This window comes from Diaporthe batatas, assembly GCF_019321695.1.
Source record: "Diaporthe batatas strain CRI 302-4 chromosome Unknown Contig00003, whole genome shotgun sequence".
Classification (NCBI taxonomy): domain Eukaryota; kingdom Fungi; phylum Ascomycota; class Sordariomycetes; order Diaporthales; family Diaporthaceae; genus Diaporthe; species Diaporthe batatas.
Window position 1 is genome coordinate 4938647 of NW_025408550.1, and position 22412 is coordinate 4961058.

The 22412-nt window shown below is 23.0% G+C and overlaps 3 protein-coding genes across 3 annotated transcripts; all 3 read right to left on the minus strand.

Moving 5' to 3' along the window:
- Positions 1-1699: 1699 nt before the first annotated feature.
- KVR01_002376 (uncharacterized protein) lies at positions 1700-3308 on the minus strand (the record flags this gene model as incomplete). The annotated part of the gene is made up of 6 exons (XM_044786241.1): positions 1700-1789; positions 1868-1983; positions 2111-2458; positions 2618-2974; positions 3034-3089; positions 3157-3308. 6 exons carry the CDS (start codon positions 3306-3308, stop codon positions 1700-1702), a joined length of 1119 nt encoding a protein of 372 aa, XP_044647391.1.
- A 689-nt stretch (positions 3309-3997) lies between these two features.
- KVR01_003432 (uncharacterized protein) lies at positions 3998-5875 on the minus strand (the record flags this gene model as incomplete). The annotated part of the gene is made up of 5 exons (XM_044791711.1): positions 5764-5875; positions 5366-5701; positions 5090-5288; positions 4318-5031; positions 3998-4275 (listed from the first exon to the last, which is right to left on the minus strand). Exons 1-5 carry the CDS (start codon positions 5767-5769, stop codon positions 3998-4000), a joined length of 1533 nt encoding a protein of 510 aa, XP_044648447.1. The 5' UTR covers positions 5770-5875.
- Positions 5876-6390: 515 nt separating this feature from the next.
- Positions 6391-7487, minus strand: KVR01_002062 (uncharacterized protein; the record flags this gene model as incomplete). The annotated part of the gene is made up of 4 exons (XM_044786764.1): positions 6391-6438; positions 6638-6968; positions 7085-7198; positions 7441-7487. The coding sequence occupies 4 exons, from the start codon at positions 7485-7487 to the stop codon at positions 6391-6393; spliced, it is 540 nt and encodes a 179-aa protein (XP_044647077.1).
- Between the last annotated feature and the right edge of the window lie 14925 nt (positions 7488-22412).

Consider the following 22412-nt stretch of genomic DNA (forward strand, 5'->3'; position numbering starts at 1 on the left):
TTATTATAAATTATAAGTTAATTTAATATTAATAAATATTATGTATAAATATTAAAATTTATTATATAATTTAAATAAATTAATTAAAATATATAAAATAAAGTTATTATTTCAATTTAATTAAAGTTTTAATTTTATTTATATAAATATTAATTTAATAAATTTATAAACTAAATATTATTTAAATTTATTATTTAAATATTAAATATAAAAATAAAATTATTATAAAAACTTTATATAATAAATTATTCTTTAAATATAAAATTAAAAGATTTATAAAATAATTATATAATTTATTTATATAAACTATTTATATTTTTTAATTTTATTATTAAACTAAAAGTAAATGGTTAAGGTTTTAAAAGAATAAAATATAATATATTTTTAAAAATTAACTTAATTAAGTTTATTATATAAAACTTTTATAATAACTTTATAATTTATTATATTTATAATACTATTTATTATTAAAAGATACCTTTCTATATTAATATATTAAGTTATACTTAATTAGTTTAAGTTAATATTATTAACCTTAATATAAATTAATTTATTAAAGGTTAAAACTATTATAGACTATAGGCTACCTAATTTTAATACTATTAAATAATATATATAAGGTTACTATATAACTAAGGCCTTTTAAGTTAGTTAAAATAGGCGAAGATAAAGCTATTATTCCCTTAAAGGTTTTAGCTCTACTTTATAAATAAATATTTATCTAATAACTTTATAAGTAAAACTATTTAAAAGTAGTTACTTAACTTACTATACTATTAAATTAAAAGATAATTAAATAAGGTAACTATACTTTATTATTATATATAGTATTTAAATTTATAATTCTAATAGTTTTATTATAAATAAAAAGAAATAACTATTAATAATTAAGTTTATAATTATATAAAAGTAAACCTTTATTTTAAAGAAAAGTTATTAGTATTTAAAATAGTATATATATTTTTAAAAACTAAAAGATTATAAACTTAATTTAAACTATATTAAGATTTATAAGAATTTTAAATTTAAGATTAAATAATATAAAGCTTTAACTTCTTTAAAGATATTAAAATTTAAAAGTTTAAAAGAAGTTTAAATAAAATTAAAAATTAGATAAGGTTATAATAATATAATATAATTAGATAAAAATTAATTATAAAATTATAATTATAGATCTTTTAACTTTATATTTAAAAGAATAATTTATTTATATAAGTTTAATTTTAAATATATTTAAAGTTTTAAAAGTTTTAAATTTAAATTTAAAAGATTTAATTAAAACTTTATAAATATAAAATATAAAGTATTTAAATTATTTTAAAATAATTAAATAAATAAATATTTTAATTTAATAATTAAAAATAAAATAAATTATAATATAATAAAAGTTTTAAATAATTTAAATAATATATATAAAACTTATTATTATATTATAACTATTATTATTAATATTATATTTTTTCTAAGTACTAAGTTTTAAATACTTACTACTATATAAAAGCGTTATATATATCCTTAAATATATATAGAATAGAAGTAAAACTATATATAGTGTTATAAATTATATTTCCTATTAATCCTAGTTCTTTCTATAACTAATATTAGTAGTTCCCTTCCTTAAACACCTATATTTTATCATGAACAGCAGTAAACATCTGAAATATTCGATCTAAGTCCTGTATTACTAATTCCTAACATCCTATAAACATTGGGAATAGTAAGGGTTTGAAATAGTACAAGTATACGGTGCTGCGCAGACTGTGGGACCAGTCCAACCAAGACCACCACACTGGCCCCAGTGTGCCGCGACGTTGGTCCCCGTGGCTGAGGCGGACGAGGCTGTGGTGGTAGCTGTGGAGGTTGGCACAGGTGTCCCCGCGGCCGCTGCCAGCAACTTCTGCACATTGTCGTACGCCGGCTTCGTGGTTAGATTGGACCAATACAGGCAGGCATCACCCTGCCCCGAGAACGTGCCAGGTACCCCTAAGGTGTGCATTAGTCACATCTGCGTCAAAGGCCAGAGTGATGTTTGGTGGGGGAGGGGGGGGAGGAGTCTTGGAACATAATAGCCAGGATTCCATAGAAAGAAACGAGGGCCTGTAATACTCACAACTGTATTTGTCTGTGAAGTCCCAAACTGTTATTCCGACACACTTGCTGACAGCAAGACAGGCGCTTACAACAGAGCCATAATCAGTTGCTTGCTGCGCGAGGCCCGATGCCGTCGAGGGAAGGCTCGAAAACCTAACGTCAACCTCTGTATATGCTACCTCGAGGCCGAGGGCGACATAGGTGTTGAGCTGGCTCGCGAGAGAGGATGCGCTGGGGGTGGAGCCCACGATGAAGTGGCCCTGCAAGCCCACTCCGTCTATTTTTGCTCCCGCGGCCTGGATGACCTTGATCAAGTTGACAGCGGCCGTGGCTTTCGCTCCGGAGGATTCAATGTTGTAGTCATTGTCTGTTCAACAGGAATTAGCATCGGACTAAATGGTAGTACTAGGGCCAAGGCCGGGTGAGCTGGGCGAACACCCTTCAGATTATCTTAGGCCGCAGTAAGGATACCACATGGGCCTTTCAAGGAGCATGTAATCCAGAATGAACTTCAGAAGGAACTGACAATAGAGCTTTGCAGCCGGGTCGGAAGCGGCAGCAGCAGCAAAGGCTACCGGGAAATACGAAGTTCCCATCGTGTTGTAAAATACGCTGGCCCTCCAGGTACCGTCATCGTTAAGGGCCTCGTTCACAACATCCCAGGCATAGCATTTGCCCTTATAGTGGCTCACCTCACTGGAGATGTGGGCTTGGATGACGGCTGTGAGAGTGCTGTTTGTCCAGGTGCCGGAAGAGACCCAGCTCGGCAGCTGATTGTGCCAGACTAACGTGTGGCACCGCAGTATTTGCCCGTTCGAGGCCGCAAAACTCGTGACGACATCTCCCTGCGTGTAGCTGTAGGAGTTTTGGGTTGGTTCTGTGTCTGTATACGTGTTAGGAAGTTACTTGACAAAGTTGATGCCGGGAAACGTGAGCACCGACATTGCCACTTTTGAGTGTTGCCTGTCGTTATCTGGCCGAACTCGTTCTTGTTCGACCTAGAAAATCAACAAATGTTTTAGAGTAGATACTCTCGAATCTTGGTAGTCAGTTCAAAGACCTTACAAGATAGCGACATAAGCAGAGTCAGATAACTCGGGGTTATCAGTTGCTGAGCCAAAATATAACTTGCCAGCAGCTTGTGCCAGCTGGTTCAGGTTTGCTTGCACTGCCGGTATGGCCAAGAGCACGGCCGCAATCGAAGCTTGCAAATACATCATGGATATTGATACAGTCAGTCGCGAGGGATCTCTGCTAGAGTATCAAATCTTCAAGCTTGTCTCGGACGACAGGATCTAGTAGTTATACATAGGCGCGGTAGGTAGAGCCCGAGCCATTGTCCCGTGGACTCATTTACCCCACTGCGACGGTGGCATATTTTCGGAGAAGCAATCGTGAGTTCCGGACCCTGAAGGTTCTATACCTGATTCTGTCCGGAAATGAGCAATGGCCTCGTCAGCCATTGGTAAGGAGGTGTCCAGAATTGGGGTTGCAGATACCACACCAGTTTCTCCACCAACCAAGCCCGCTGTGGAACGGAACTTCTACGTCCATGGGGGATCGTGTAGGCAGCTGACTCCCGGCATGGAAGCCGTGTCTTCCATCGGACGAGCCATTACGCGACGCAAAAACAGGCCGGATTGACGGGTGGCTTGTGAAATCCTCCGGTTAATAAAGAAATAACAAGCGCTTAAAAACTAGGAACTGCTCTGCTCGCGGGGCTAACTATGGCACCCGCGGGATGCGGCAGTTGCGCAACTGATAAACTTTCAACATTTATTACATTAGGCGAGTAGCTTTATGGGTCCTCATGCTTTTCTCACTTCAAAGAACATCTGAGCGTAATCTGTCGAAGGCCGCACCGATGTGCAGTGTTTACTATGACTTCCCCTGCTGCTCTCTTGGACTAGACTATAGGCGCATAGAACTTCAATCGCGAATCAGGGTCGTAAGCTGTCTTGATGTTTCTGAGTTTCTCAAGCCTCCATGCATCATGTCCATAAAGCTCCTGGAGTGTCTCATAGCCATTTGCGTAGTTCACGTATGCAAAGAGCTTGCCGTCTTGCCGACCGGCTACCGCAATCGAGCGCAGCGCCTCGCCGCCCTGCCTCGCAATCTCGTCGTTTTCTGGGGTGCTGTTGGTGTAAATTAGGCAGGGAGCTATGAGATAGCCATTGGAGCGATCTGGGTAGGCCGTGGACTCATCCGGCACGTCCTTCACGGCACTGTATCCGTAGTTCTCGAATATGTAAAACGAGTTGCTGAGGAAAGGATTCGAAGAGACCAAGTCACCGAATTTGACAAGAAGTTCCTTCTGAGTGGTGATATTATAGACCTCCAGGTTCGCAGGAAATCGCTGCACGGTAAGTTGTCCTTCAAGGCAGGCAGCATCCTGTTTGCTGAAGCGCATATGTTTTGAGAATTGGGGATATTGCGTGTCCACCACTGTTGAGTTCATTGGGCCGATCGCGCGATATAACTCGACATACTTTTCGGCCTCATCTGGAGTACCCTCCGAGAAAAGCAGTACCTCGATCACTGGGTTGTCGGGGTCCATGTCAGGCAAGCTCCGATATTCGATAAAGCTGATAACCCCGATAGGTTGGTAGCCCTCGGCAATTTTGTTTGTAACGGCAAAAATCTCCTCAACTTTGTCTGCGGTGAAGTATAGATCGGCGAAGATCCATGTGTTGGAGGGAGGCACGTCGTGGATTTTATACTCAACCTCTGTCACGATGCCGAAATTGTGTCCTGCGCCTCGAAGCGCCCAGAAAAGGTCCGCGTTCGTCTCATCGCTAGCTACCACAATAGTGCCATTGCCGAGGGCAACTCTCGCCGAGGCGAGGTTATCAAGAGCAAGACCATAGCGACCCTGAAGAAATCCGTGTCCACCTCCGAGCATCGGCCCAGCAAGCGACGTGCATTCGCATGAGCCGGTAGCTTCATATGTCATCGTATTGTCAGCAAATGATGAGGCCGTCTTGAAGAAGAAACGCACTTGTCCATTTTCCCTTATCCCAAAGAGCACTTGTCACCTCTCCTGAGAGCATGCCCCCGCCGATGCTGGCCGTCTCGCCATCGGCGCTGATAACAAGGCTATCAAGATGAGCCATGTTGACTTGAACTCCAGCCTTTAACTTGCCAAGCGATCGGATACCTCCATGGCGACCGGAGACTGCCAGCCAAGGCAGTTCGTACTTGTTTGACACTTTGATCTGGGGTTGAAAATAATTAGCTGGTCGTGCTCGTAGCTTTATGTGAGTATGAATATTACCGTGTTGCTGACGTCCTCCTCCGTGTAGACCGACACGGTTGCCTGGAAATCTGGAGCTGCCCAGGCAGTCCACCTTGCAGTCAAATCGTCGAATCCATCAGAGCCAACCACGGTAATTGATGCTCCTGGGGAGAGTTTCGGTCCCAGCTCGTCGATGAAAGCATTAATATCAGATCCTGGACCCGCAATTCTCTTTGTAGAATGCTGAAGGTGAGCTTGAAGGGGGCCGCGTCTAATGTTCCTCATGTGGTTTGCGCCACTGTTCTCAGCTTCATGACCATAGATGGTGATGGCAAAACATGCCAGGATCAACAAGCCCTTCATGAGTATCCGTTGCTTGAGATTCCTATTAGTACGAAGTCTGCTTAGAGAATGACGCCGAGATAAGTGGTACTCACAGTCATTCCGAGCTTAGAGGAATTTAAAACTTTAAATAGTCCTTATTCTCAGTCAACCCGTGAATGCTGCTTCGTGCATTATGCAAGTTGAGTAACTGTGGGAAATGCGATTTTTTTTTGGTGTAAGGGTCCTTGGGAACCTTCTGAAACATATTATCCGACTTTCATTCAGTATGACTGCCGGCGCGGGGTTAATATGCTGCAGCAGGGCGGAGACTAACCGATGTAAATGCAACCATAGAATCAGCACTAGGGCTGATAGTGAGCATTGCCAAGCTGTGTTCAGTGGCAAAAGAGGGTTGATTACAGCCGTAGTTTGTAGAACCATTCTGCCGGAACCAGGCCATGTAAGCTGACACAAAGCAGCAGCATCGAATTTGTCGGCATCATCGACTTTTCTGTTCACAGGGGATTTCCCAATTCCGGCATTTTCCCAGGTCTTGGTGAGACCCCGGGAGTTGTCTCAAACTGAGGAGTACCCTAGACTCTAGCAACTTCTGTATTTACAACGGCAAGCATTGGACTATCTAGTTACTGAGCCATGACATGGAACACAGCCGGTTTATATAACTATGTGTACAAGAATCGAATTTGGCATCAAAATTCGTCAAGAATCCGGGGTGCCAATTAGTCATCTAAAGCTGCCTTTGACAGGTTGTCCTCGAAGCTCCCGTCCTAGTATATCATTAGCAGACTGCACGAGACAAGGACTGTGTGGAGTAGGACGAGGAGCTGTAGGAGTGCCCATTGACAGACTATGACTTTGGCAATAGGGGCTGTTCGGGGGGGGGGGGGGATTCGGGGCATAAAGAGCCAGTCACGAGCGCAGAAGGACTTCAATGTTGGGAAAACATCGTGAAAAGGCAAGACGAACCCTGAATGGTGGGGTGGCTTTGCCGAAGTCGGTGTCTTGCAGAGCCTTCTTTGCAGCCTCTGGCATTGCATCCCAGTCCGAGACGGGATATGTGTTGCCCACCGTCTCGGTGAACTGTAGCTCGTGGTTCGTCGGGAACGTCGCAAAGTATTCCACGGTCGGGCTGTCGCCGCCAGGAACAGCCCCTTGGGTTATCTTGTAATCGCCATGGCCGGACGCCGCACCGCCGAGCACCGTCGTGGTGTCGTTACTCAGCCATATGACTATGTTCTCGAAGTCGTGCCTGTGCGATCCAGGTGAAATGTCGTCGATTGTCTGATCCTTGGGCATGCTTATCGGTGATGTTAGCCCTGTCACGGATGCTGAATTGTTGCAACCTAGAGTATTCTATAACATGAAATACGGGGATCCGTAACAGGTGAAAAGTGACAGTATAGTACTTACTACCACGAGTACATGATGGCCACGCCGGTATTGGTTGTTGTTGCCCTTGCGTAGGTTTGGCCTTTAGTGGTATCCTCGCAGCCGCCCGTCTGGCTCCCACTTGGTTTCAGACCACCACTATGTCATAGTTAGTAGTAATTCATACGGTCCACGGATCACGAAGTATGGCCACTTGCTTGGTGTTGCCGGAGTCATCCACGGCAGTGTAGGGCTGGCAACCAGACGCAATGTGGAGGCGGGGGTTGAACTTTTCGATTGCGGCGCCGAGAGGGCCGTCCTGGACTCGTGTTGGGATTGGATTGAGCGAATCATGGTCTACCTCTTCTCGACGACCAAGCGCTTGTGTCGTTGGGGCACACAGAGCTGTGCCTGCAAGGGCGAGTGATGAAATAGTTTGGAACAACATATCGAACTTGATGGGATGACACTGCGTGCAGCCTGGCTAATTAAAGAAGTCGATAGCACTGCGTCGATCAAACTGGACCAAAGTAATGGAAATTGTGAAAAATGAAACAGAGGATCCCGGCCTCAAGTTGTAGTTGAAAAAGGTCTTGACTACACAAGTGCCACGAGAAGTTTCACGCGGCGCTGCTCGAGCTTTTATTCTCGGAAGAAGACTCGAAGTCTTGACATCTGCCCTGATGGGTGCCGGGGCCAACAAGTCATTGCCCCCATCCACCTGGGCAATGGCGCGCGAGAATCACGTGGAGGCCATTCTCAGAAAGATGAGAATGGATACTTGCGGATGGTTGCACCAGAGCTGGGACCCGCGCGCGCTCATGGCACTTGAGTATCATGAAGCGGTGGGTTCGGCCCCAACAGGCGCCTTACGCCACTGCAGGTACCGAGTAAAGCACATGCATACCTAGGAACTCCGTACAGACAGACATGGGCAAGGTGGCGACGGTCATTGGCCTGCTCAATATCTGCCAGGGGTACATACCCAAGTAGGTTTGCAGCGGGCCCGACTGACCGGTAGCGATGGGGGTTCGTCCGTGTTGCCCGCGGCGCAGGGCCAAGGGAGCCAACATATCAGCCTCGAAGGAGTGTATGGAGTAGATGACGAGTCAGGCGGGTTAAGCTTAACTCACTTGGTAGACGATCTACTCCCTGCCAGTGGAATGAGTGCTGACATTGTCCGACTTACCGACGACATCCATACCTACTGTGGATAGGTACAGTCAGTCAGTCAGTACTGGCCGCCCCACATTTGCCTGTTCAGGTGGCTCAGGCGGTGCCTTCTGAAACACTTCAAATGGGGCAGAACATGGCCCTTATTAGAAAGATCGTCCCAAAGTGCGAGTCAAGACCTGGAGACGCTGGTGAGATGATCGGAGCATTTGCCATCTCTCGAAACATTCGGGCTCCTCAACTCTCCCGTCCGCCACGGCAAGCTTGACGTGCTGCGACTCTCGGGGTTGTAAATTGACAACTGCCCCGTCCGTGACAATGCTGCCGAGCCACTGCATGGGTTTATTTTCAGTTTGTGGAGGTACTGCCATGTCGAAACCCCATTCCAGCGCTTCCTTTCGTCACTGATGGCGGAGCTACTCCGTACACCGAGCCCCCTTGAAGCCGTCTAAGAAAAGACACGAGGTGACTGGCAGGTGTGCCGTCCTTGATGCAACTGGTATCATGAAGCTTTCCCGGGGGTAGATCTCAAAATGAATTCTGATTCAACACCCGAACTACAACGATTGCACGGTTTCATCAGAGGGATGCTGGGATTATTTTCGGTGTCTACAGTCTGAGGGAGAGACTTATTTCATTTGCCAATGAGACGACGGTATAGTCTGGTCTATCTCCTACTTATCAAGTCCCGCATAGAACTAAGCTCCTCCATTAACAGTGTCTGCCCTTCCTACCAACATACTTCCATACCGTACTTTAGTATATATATAAGAGGGTCACTATAAGAACCTAAGGCTTTTAAATTATTTCCTTACTTTAAAACTTTTTTTTATTATTTAAAATTATTATTAAAGTATTTATTTTAATTTAATAATTAAAATAATATAAATAATTAAAATTTAAATAAAATATTTAAAATTTTAAATAAATTTTAAATATTAAAAGTAATTATAAAAATAATTTAATTTAAAAATAAATTTATTTAAAAATTATTTTTAAATAACTTTTCTTAAAAATTTTAAAATAAATATTTTATTTAAATATATTAATTAATTAAAAATAATTATTAATAATTAAATTTATAATTATATAAAAATAGATTTTACTTTAAAAAAGTTATTATTTTTAAAATAATTAATATACTTTTAAAAATTAAAATATTATAAACTTAAATTAAATTTAAATTAAAACTTTTAAATTTAAATTTAAAATTTTATAAATTTTAATTTTTTTAATTTAGTTTCTAATATTTTAATTTTTTAAAAATATATTAATTATTTTAAATAATAATAACTTTTTTAAAATAAAAATCTATTTTATATAATTATAAATTTAATTATTAATAGTTATTTTTTATTTATAATTTATTAAAATTATAAATTTAAATAATAAAATATAATTATTTTATTTAATTATTTTTAATTTAATAATATAATAATTTAAATAATTATTTTAAATAATATTTATAAAATTAATAATTTTTAATTTATTAAATATATTAATTAATTTAACTAATATATAAAAGTAATAATAATAATATAAATTAATAATAATTAAAATATCTACTTAATTAAATAGTAAAGTATTTAATTAAGTTAATTAAACTTTATTAATTAAATATAATAGTTTATATATATATATATAAACTTACTAACTTTATAATAACTAATTTATTATAGTTTATTATTTTTATATTAATAACTTTTAATTTTCTAAAATTAAAATCCTTTATTTTTCTTTCTAACTAATTAAAAGTTTTATTTATTAATAAAGTAGTTTCTAATTAAATTACTCTAATTACTTAAAATTATTATTAAATATATAATTATAATTTACTTAATTTAAACATTATGAAAACACTTTAAATTAATATTTTATAAATTATTTAAATTACTTAAATTTAAATTACTTTTATAAATAAAATTAAGTTTAAATTATTAATTACTTACTAAGTTATTATTAAGTAATACTAATTATTAATCTAATTAATTAACCTTTTAATAGTTTCTTCTTCTTATAATAAATATAGTTCCTCTTTATTAAATATACTACTACTTTATTTATATAAATTATTACTTACTTTATTAGTCCTTTATCTTACTTAAAGGTTTTATCTTCTATTTAGTTAAGGGTTTTATCTTAATAATATAGGTAAGAGTACTATTAGTGTATACCTATAGTAGTTATAAATAACTTTATTATAAGAGACTTAGAGTTATAGTAGCTATACCGTTAAAGTATCTTCTACTTATAGTTATAAAAGAAAGAGAGAGAGAGAGAGATTAAAAGAAAGTATATGAAAGTTATTTATTTAATTAATTATTTAAATAATATAAAGATAGGTAAATAGGTTAATTAATAAGTAGTTAAATAAGTTAATTAGTAAATAGTATTTTAATAATTATTAATAATAGCTTTAAATATAGATTATATAAATAGATATCTTTCTTTTAAAGGACTTTACTAATAATTCATCCCTCTTTATTCTTATTTAATTAGTATTTAAAAGTAACTATTCTATTCTCTTTTACTTATTATAAGTAAATAATTAATTATAAAAGTTAAAAATAGAAAACCTTTAGTTTTAAGTATAAAATTTTTACTTTTAACTTTATATAATAAATAATTATAGGATTTATAATAGTTTAATTAAAATTAAAGTTATAATAGTTAGTTAATAATAAAACTATTATAAATTTTAATAATTTAAAATATTTTATTTTAAATAAATAAGAAAGATAAATTAGTATTTAAAGACTTTATTTTATTTTAAATAAATATAAAATTTTAAAGTTTAAAAGATTATTAAAAATAACTTTTTATATTTATTTTTAATTAAAAGTTATTTAAATAATAATAAAATTAAATAAATTTAATTTTATTTTATATTATTTAAAAGTTAAAATAATTTAAATAATAATTTAAATTAATTATATATTAATTTAATAATTTATATAAATAATTATTAAATAAAAAGATAATTAAAGTAGAAATTATTAACTTTTAACTAATTAATATAAGAATATAATTTATTATATTTTAAAATAATTTATAAAATAAAATATATTTATTTAAAGATAATATTATATAATTTAAATATAAAAGTATTTTAATAAATAAAAATATTAATAAAAATAATAAAATAATATTATTTATTATTTAATAAATTATTTTAATAATAATATTATTATTATTTTAAAAATTAATTATATAAATATAAATATTAAAAATTATAATATTAATACTTTATTTAATTATTTATTAAAAATAAATAGTTTAAACTTTTTAAAAAAAATATTATTATTAAATAATAACTTAAAATAAAAGTTTATAAGTTTTTAAAAAAATTAGAAATATTATTGGTTGGCTTAGCTTATATGTAAGTCTTGGTGGTTGAAGTGGTGTGTATTAGTGTTAGTTAGAAGGTCTGCCTGGTTGGGTGGTGAAGCGCCTAATTAGGTTAACTAGACCTTGCTAACTAAGCTTGGCCCGTATATATATATAGACTACCTATTACTTATAGTAGCTAATCTATTATAGCCTACTATTCCTATACTAGTACCTTTTTAGTCTTTTAAAATTTTCCTTCTAATTAATTAGAAAGCTTTATTTACTAATAAAGTAGTTTTTAATTAAATTACTAAATCACTTAGAATTACTACTAAATATTTAATTATAATTTAATTAATTTTAGGTATTATAAAAACGCTTTAAATTAATATTTTGTGAATTGCTTAAATTACTTAAATTTAAATTGCTTTAGTAGGTAAAATTAAGTTTAAATTGCTTGTTAGGTCGTTATTAAGTAGTTGCTAATTGTAGCTATATCTAGTTAGTTAGTTCCTTTTAGTAGTTTCTTTTTTTTTATAGTTAACACTTTAAATTAATATTTTATAGTTATTTAATTATTAGTTGCTTAATTATTAATTACTTACCGAGTTGTTTATTAGTTAGTTACTAATTATAACTAATTATTAGTTAATTTATAATCTTTAATTAGTTTAGTTAATCCTTTTAGTAGTCTTTTTCCTTTATTTATTTTTTATTTATATAATTAATTAAATTATTTAGTTAGTAGCTAATTAATAGTTATTAAAGTATAGAGCTTTAAGTATAAATTACTATTTATATAGTTATTTAAATAAGGGGTTTAATTATAGTTTATTTAATTAGTTACTTTAATTAAGTTAGTTAAATATATAAAGTAAAGTTTTTATATAGTAAATATACTATTACCTTATTTATATAATTACTCACTTAGCTTATAAAGCTATTATTTATACTTAAAGGTCTTTTAAGAGGTGTTTAAAAGGTTATTATAAAGGTGTTTAATAAAGTAGTGGGTAGGCTTAAATTATTACTTATAAAAAAGTTATTATAATAAATTTTTAAAACTAAACTAGTAAAAATATCTTATTTATTATTATTATTTTTAAAAAAAGTTTATAGATTTTAAGTTTTTAAAGATTACTATACTTAATTTAAGGTATTACCTATAATTAAAAGGGGTTATTAATGAAAAAAAAGTTAAATTCTAAATTTTAAAGATTATTAACTTTTTTAAAGCATAATAAATATATATAATATCTTTAATAAATTTAACTAATAGATTAAAATTAATATTAGTTATTATTATTATTATTATTATTATAATTACTTATAATTTAATTAATAAACTAAAATTAATACTAATTATTTTTATAAATATTAATATAATTAACTATTTATAACTATTATAATTTTAAATAATAAATTAAAATTAATACTATTAATTCTATAATAGTTATTATAAGTAAGTAACTACTTAATAAATATCTTATTATTAAAAATTAATTAGTAACTAATTAGTATTAATTAGCTTAATTTATATATAAATTTTAATAGTTAAAGTAGTGTATATTAGTATTAGTTAAAAGGTCTACTTAGTTAGATAGTAAAGTACTTAGTTAAGTTAGTTAAACTTTACTAACTAAGCTTAACCTATATATATATATAGACCACTTATTACTTATAATAGCTAATTTATTATAGCCTATTATTTCTATAAATATAATATATAAAAATAATAAAAACTATTATAAAAGTTAAATATAAATATTTATAAAAATAAATTTATAAATTTAATTAATTTATTTAATAACTATAATATAATAAACTATTTAATAAAGTATAAATTTATTAAAAATATTTTTAATATTTTTAATAAATAAATATTAAAAATACTTAAAAGTTTTATAAATATATTTTAAATTTTATAAATATTAAATTCTTTATAATAAATATTAATATTTAAAAGAAATAAAAATAATAATTTAAAAGGTATATTAAAATTTAAATATTTAATAAATATATATATTTAAATAATAATTATAATATTTATTTAAAAATATATATATTAAATTAATTATAAACCTTTATTATATAACTTTAAAGTTTAATTAAATTTTTAAATTAATAAATTAATAAAAGATTATAAAATATAAAACTTTAAAAGAAGCTTTTATTAATTTAAGTATATTATTTTATATTAATTATTAAAAATTAAAAGATAATATAAAATAAAAATAACTTTAATTTATAATAATATTTTTAAAATATATATAAAAATATAAAAGAAAAATAAAATTTTAAAACTTAAAAAAGAATTTTAAAAAATAATATATAAAATATATAATAATTATAATAATAAACTTAATTAATTAACTAAACTTTATAGTTAAATAAATTAATAATATCTTTTTTATATAAAATTATATTAATATTATTTTATAATTAAATAATTTAATTTTATATAATTAAATATATTTAAATAAATTTTATAATTAATAAATATTAGTAAGCTATTATTAAATATTAATTAATTTAATTTATATTAATAATTATAATAAATTTTATAATACTTTTATTAATTTTAAATAAATATATATATAGTTATTTAACTTAAATTAAATATAATAGTTAAAATAATAAATTTAATAACTATATTAATAAAATATTATTTTAAAGTTTTAACTTTTAAAAGATATTAACTTTATAATTAATAAATTAATTTAAAACTAAAAACTTAAAAATTAATAATTAAAACTATTAAAGGAAATTAATAATATAAAAGAAATAATTTATCTATTAATAAAAGAAAATTATATTAAAATAATTATAACTTAAAATTATAACTATAAAGTTTATTAATAAATAAATTATTATATTAAATAGTATTATTTATATTTAAAAGTTAATTTAAAATTAAAAATAAAAGATATTTTAATAGTATTTATAAATAGTAATTAAAAAACTTTAATTATTTATAAATTAATAAATTTTAAAAAATAATAATTAATAATTTTATTATATATATAAAGTTATTAAATATATTATTTAAAATTATAAAATTTTAAAAATTATAATAAATAAAAAAATACTTTTTATTAAAAATAAAGTTAAAATAAAATATTAATTAAAAATTAAAAAAATAAAGAATAATTTAATATAGTTTATAAATACTTATTTAATTTAAATATATAAATTAATATTTAAAAATTAAATTTTATTATATTTATAAACTTTTAGAAAACCTTTATTAAAATAAAATTTAAAAGTTATAAATTCTTTAATATAAAGCTTTTAAAAAGTAAAATATATATTTTATAAGTAATATATTTTATATAATTAATAAAATATTATATAAATTCAATAAAAAAGAATTATTAAAGTTTAAAAATATAGTTAATTTAATATTAATTTATTTTTATAATTAGTATTTTAAAAATAAATTTAATTATATTAAATCTTTATATAAAAACTTTAAACTTAAAAATATATACTTTTATTAAAATAAATTTATATATTAAATATTAAAAACTTTAAAGTAAATAATTAAATATTAAAATAATAAAAGATTTATTAAAAAAGGGTTAATTATTAAAATAACTTTAAATAATAATTAAAAAATTAAAACTTTTAAAGTAAAAGAAATAAAATAAATATAAATAATAAGTTTAAATAACTTTAAATAACTTCTTTTAAATAAATACTTTTAAATATTAAAAGTATATTTAAAATAAGATTTTATATATAATTTAATTTTAAAAGATTTATTAATTATATTTAATTAATTTAAAATAAAATAAAAAAGTTATATATATAGGTTATAAAATATTTATTAAATACTTTATAATTTAAAATTTTATAACTAAAAACTTAAATATTTTAATATTATAATATAATATAAAATTAAATAAAAATATATTATTTAAGTTTTTATATTAAAATTAATTATTAATATAAAATATATAATAATTTTACTAACTTAATTATTAATTATTTAAAAGAATATAAATTAATAATATTAAAATTTATATTATTTTAAGGTTTTAATAATTAAAATATATAAAGTTATTAATTAAATTATAAAGTATTTATTTTAAATTTTAATATTATTTTAATTATTAAATATAGTTATATATTAATTAATTATTTTATTTTTAAAGTAAAAAGTTATAAAATTAACTTTTATTTATAATATTAAATATTAAAATAAAACTTAATATTATTAATTTAAGTTTTATATAAAGTTTTTTATTTTAAATACTTTTATTTTAAAATATATAATAAAGTAATAATTAATATAATAAATATTTTATTATTAATATATAATTAATAATTATAAAATTAAATTATATTTTATATAATTAATAATTAATAATTAAAATTAAATTATAAAATACTTTTAATATATTTCTTTTATTTAAATAAAAATAATGTTTTAATATATAATTAATAATAAATTAAAAGTTAGCTTTTATAAAAAATATATAGTTAATTATAATAATAAAATAACTTAAATAATTAAAAAAAAATACCTTTATATTTAAAATAGAAAAATAAATATTAATAATTTTAAAAAAATAAAAGTTATTAATAATAAATTAATCCTTAATTAATTTAAACTTTATTATAATAAAAGATAAATTAATTTTATTTATATTAAATATTAAAATATTTAACTTTATATATAAATTAATTATTTTTATTATATATTATTTAATAAAATATATAAAAATATTATTTAAAGGTTTAATAATTTATTTTTATAATTATTATTTTATAAAATTAAAAATTTTATTATTAAAACCTAACTAATAAATATAAATAAAGGTACTTAATATTATTATATTATATAAATTAATAATTAAAAAATAAAATTTATTTTAAATTTATATTTAAATAATTTAATATTATAAGTATAATTAAATAAAAATTAATAAAGTTAAATAAATATATATTATTTAAGTTAATATATTAATTATTTAATATAATAAATAAATTTAATTTAAGTTTTTAAATATTTTAATTAAATTTTATTTATAAAGAATATTAAATAAAAATATAAAAAAAAACTATAAAGGGTTTTTAAAATAGAAATTAATATTTTTAAATATATACTTTTAAATAAAAGAAATTTTAATATATAAATTTAATAAAATAAATTAAATTATTTTTAAAATTATATTACTATTAAATATTAAAACTATTTTATATAAATTCTTTTAATTATAAAGTATTTTAATTTTTATATATTTAAAAATAAAGTTATTATTTTATTTAAAAATTAAATTAAATAAAGGATTATTAAAAAAATTATATATTATATAAAAATAAATATTTTTATATTAAAAAATAATAACTTATAATTAATTAATAATATATAAAATATAATATTTTTATAATTAAAAATATATTTATATTTTTAATTATAAATTAATTTTAAAGGAATTTATTATATATAAAATTTTATTATTATTTAACTTTTTTAAATATAATTAAATTATATTAATAAATATTAATTAAAATATAATACCTTTATTATATTTATTAGTTTATTTAAATATATATACTTTTAATAAAAGTTATAAATTAAATATTTAATTTATAAAAGTAATTATTTAATTATTTTATAATTTAATACTTTATATATATTAAACTAATAATATTATAATTAAAAAGTTATATATTATTTATAATAAAAAAGTTTTAATTTATTTAAAGTAAGATATTATATATTAAAGTATATTTTAAAATTTAAATAAATTCTTTTAAATATAAATTTATAAAAGTAATTATTTTAATTTTTAAGTTTAAATAATATAAAATAAATTAAAATTATAAAATATATTTATAGAATAAATAATTAATAACTTTAAAATAAAAAATTATAAAGATTTAAAGTTAATTAAATTATAAAAATATTAAAAAAGTTTATTATTTTTTTAAAATAGTAATTTATTATAATTATTAAATTTAAAACTTTATAAATATAACTTATTTTTTATAAATTTTAAAAAAGAATATTATATTTAAATAAAAATAATTAAATAAAATACTTTTAATAAATTAATTATATATATTATTATAAAATTAATTATTATAATAATTAATTATATTTTAATAAAAGAAAAATTATTTTATAATAAATATTAATTTTATAAAGTAAAGTTATATTAATATAAATTATTAATAGATATTAAAAGCTAATTAAATTAAATAATAAAATATAAATAGTTATTAAATAATAATATAATATTATAAAATAGAAATATTAAGTTATATTTTTTATATTTAAAAGGTTATATATATATTTATTTAAATATTCTTTTATTTTAAAAATAAATATATATATTTTAATTAATTAAATTAATAATAATATATTTAATATTTTAAAATATTAATTAGTTATTAAATTATAATAATTAAATTATTTAATTTTAATTAAAGTATATTTTAAAATTAAAACTTAATTATAAAATACTTTTTTAACTATTTAATTTTATAACTTTTAATAAAAATTTAAAAGAGATTTAAATAATTAATATAATTTTAATTAAATCTAATAACTATTTAATAAGTTTAATTTTTTAAACTTAAAACTTAAATAATTATAAAAGTTATTATAAGTAATAAACTTTTTATATATATAATTCTTTCTAAAAATTAATTAAGTATTAAGTTATTATATTTAAAAGAAAGCCTTAAAATTTTAAATAATTAATAAAACCTTTTAATATTATATAAAAAAGTTCTTTTATTAGTAAATAATTAATAATAAAAATCTATATAAAAATTATATATAAATATTATATATAATTTAATTATTATAAATTAAATATATATATTATTAAAATTATATATAAAAATATATTATTAAAATAATATTTTATATTTTTATATATAAAATTTATAATATATATTTAAAAGTAAAGTATAATATTTATAAAATTAAAATAACTATTTAAAATAATAAAAATTAATATTTAATATATATTAAATAATATAAAGTATTAATATTTTATTAAAATATAATATAATTTAAATAAATATATTTTTATAAGCTTTAAAAATAATAATTTTTTAATATTTAAAAACTTTTATATAAAATATTCTTTTAATTTTTAACTATTTATTTAAAGTATTAATTAATAATAAATTAAAATAAAGTTAAGTTTATTAAAGTATTTAAAAAATTAAATATTTTATATATAATAACTTTACTTTATAATTTAAAAATATAAGTTTTATTAAAGTTAAATACTTTATAATTAATAATATATTTATAAAATTTATATAAAAGAATAATAAATAAAGAAAATATTTTAATTTTATTTTATTTATAAACTAAATTATATATTAAACTCTTATAAGTATATTCTTTTATTTAATTTATAAATAAAATTTTATAATTTTTAAAATTAAAGTTTTAATATAAAATTTATATTTTAAAAGTTTAATTAGTTTATAAATAAAACCTTAAAGTATAAAATTTAAATATTATATATTAAATTAAAAATATAATTAAAGTAATTAAAGTTATTATATTATATTAAAAAATATTATAGTTTATATAAAGTATTTTAACTTTTAGAAATTAAAACTTTTATATATTAAGGATTTTATTTTAATATATAATTATATTTAATAAATAAACTACTTAAGGATTATAAAATTTTATATAAATAAAAGAATTATTTTATAGAAAGAAAGTTTTTAAAAATATTTATAAACTTAAATTATTAAAAAAGCTTTTTAAAAAGATTTTATTAATAAAAACTTAAAAATTTATATATAATTTAAATAATATATAGAAATTTAAAATATTAATATTATAAAATTTTATTTTAAAACTATTTTATTATATAAAGAATAAGTTAACTTTTATTATATTAATATTAAATAATAATAAACTATTAAATTATATTTTAATTAAATTAATATTATTAAAGTCTTTTAAATATTAAATATTATAAATATTTAAAATAAAATAAAATTATAATAAAAATATAATATTAATTAATTTAATATAAAAAAGATAATAAAAGTATATTATTTAAATAAAAGCTTAAAATTTTATTTATTTTATAAAAGTTTAAATTAAAGAACTTATTAAATAATAATATATAAATTAAAATAACTAATTTATTAAAATTTTAATAAAAACTATATTTAAAGCTTATAATTATTAAACTTTATAAAAGTACTTTAATTTCTTTTAATTATTTAATATTATTTAATTATTTAATATTATTTTTATTATTTTAATCTTTTATTTTAAATTTAAAGTTAAAAGCTTTATTTTTAATTTAAAGAAAAAATATTAATTATATTTAAGTTTATAATATAACTTATATTTAAAAAAATAACTTAAATATAATATAAAAATAAATAATAATTAAATAGTTGTTAAAAAATATTAAAATTTAAATTTAATTATTAAAATTAAATATTATAAACTTTATATATTTATTATTAAATAGTATTTCTATTTTTATAAAAAGATTTTTTTAAATTTATTTATTATATGGGAATAGTAGGCTATAGTGAATTAGCTATTATAAGGTTAGTAGGCTTATATATATATATAAACTAAGCTTAGTTAATAAGGTTTAGCCAACTTAATTAGGTGCTTTACCGCCTATTAAATAAACCTTTTAATAAATACTAATATATACTACTTTTACCTACTTATATATAAGCTAAGCCAATTAATACTAATTAATTGCTAATTAGCTTTTAATAGTAAGGTAAATTATTTAAACTATTTAAGCGTTAAGTTTAAAGAAAATAAATTAATAATACTACTATTATTATTATAGCTTAAAGAAGGTAAGTTGTTTAGGCTGCCTAGATGCAATTAACTACTAAGCAAAACCCCTTTACTAGGTAAGTTTTATAACTTTAATAATAACACTCTTTTTTATAATAAACTTTTTTTATAATAGCCTATAAAAAGTATTAAATTATAAATGGCTATAGCAGCCTTTTCTATTTATTAAATAATCCCTTTTATAAATTAATAATTTAAGTTTATTTTTAAATTAGTATTTGGCTATATACTTATTAACTTATTTGGCTGCTTGCTAATTAACCTATTTGTTAGCCTATTTTATATTATTTAAATAAACGACTTTTATATATTCTTTTAACTTCTTTTTCTTTTTTTTATAATATTTAAATAAAAATATTTTAATATTATAGCTACCTATAACCTTTAAATCTTTTATAATAAAGTTGTTTATAGCTATTATAGGTATATGCTAATAGTACTTTTACCTATATTATTTTAATAAAACCCTTAATTAAAATAAAACCTTTAATTAAAATAAAAGACTAATAAAATAAGTAATAGTTTGCTATAAAAAAAGAAACTATTAAAAGGGCTAATTGGCCAACTAGCCAACTAGCTAAATATTAATAATTAGTAACTAGCTGGTAATGGCCTGGCAAGTAATTAATTAATTAGTAATTTAAACTTAATTTTATTTATTAAAATAATTTAAATTTAAATAATTTAAGTAATTTATAAAAATGTTAATTTAAAGCATTTTTAGGCGCTTAAATTAAGTAAATTATAATTACACGTTTAATAGTAATTCTAAGCGTTTAGTAATTTAGTTGGAAACTACTTTATTAATAAATAAAGCTTTTTAATTGGCTAAAAAAAAGGGATAAATAAAGGACCTTAATTTTAAAAAATTAAAAAGTTGCTAGTATAAAAATAGTAGGTTATAATAGATTAGCTATTATAAGGCTAGTAGGCCCGTACATATATATGGACTAAGCTTAGTTAGTAAGGTTTAGCTAACCTAACTAGGCGCTTTACCGCCTATTAGGCAGACCTTTTAATAAACACTAATATATACTATTTTTACTTATTTATGTATAAGCTAAGCTAACTAATATATTAACTATTTTTTTTTATTTATTAATTATTTTTTTTTAAAAATTAATTATTTTTTAAAAATTTTAATTATATTATTTAATATTTTTAAAAGTATTTTTAATATTAATAATATAAACTATATTTAAATTAATAAGCTTTTAAAGAAAAAAATAAGGAAATTATTTATTTAAAAAAATATATTAAATTATTAAATAACTTAAAAAAATAAAATAATAATTAACTTATTTTAATAATATTATTATAAATATATTAATATTTAATATTTATTAAATAAAGATTATAATTATAATTTAATTTTATATAAAAATATAATTTATATATTTTTTATATAATATTTAAATAAAAATATATTTAAAGAAAAGTTAATTAATATAAAATATAGAAAATAAGTTATAATTATTTCTATAATAATAATATTAAAAAAGTAATAAATATAATAATTATAAAGGTTTTATTATAATAATTAAAGAATATAAAATAAAACTAATTATTTAAAAGGATAGAAGATAATATTAGTTATAATTTTATTAAAAACTTTTAAATAATATTTAATAAAATAAATTAAATATAAACTTTTCCTTCTTTTATTTATTTAATAAAAGAAAAAGTATTATTAATATTAATTAATTTAAATAATATATTATAAAGTTTAAAATACTTTTAAATTTTAATATATATATTTATTATTATTAAAAGATTAAAATATAAAATTTAATAATATTTATTAACTTTTTTATAATATAATAATTATAACTATTAATTTAATTAAATTATTTAAATAATATAAAATTATTTAAATATAATAAATAACTTTATAAAGTATTTTAATTATAAAGGAATTAAAAATAGCTTTAAATATTTTAAAGTAGTATATTAAAAATAAAAGATTTATAAAGAAAAATATAATTAATTAATAAAATAATTAAATAAAAAGTAAAAGGAGAGTTATAATAAAGGAAAGGAGAAAAA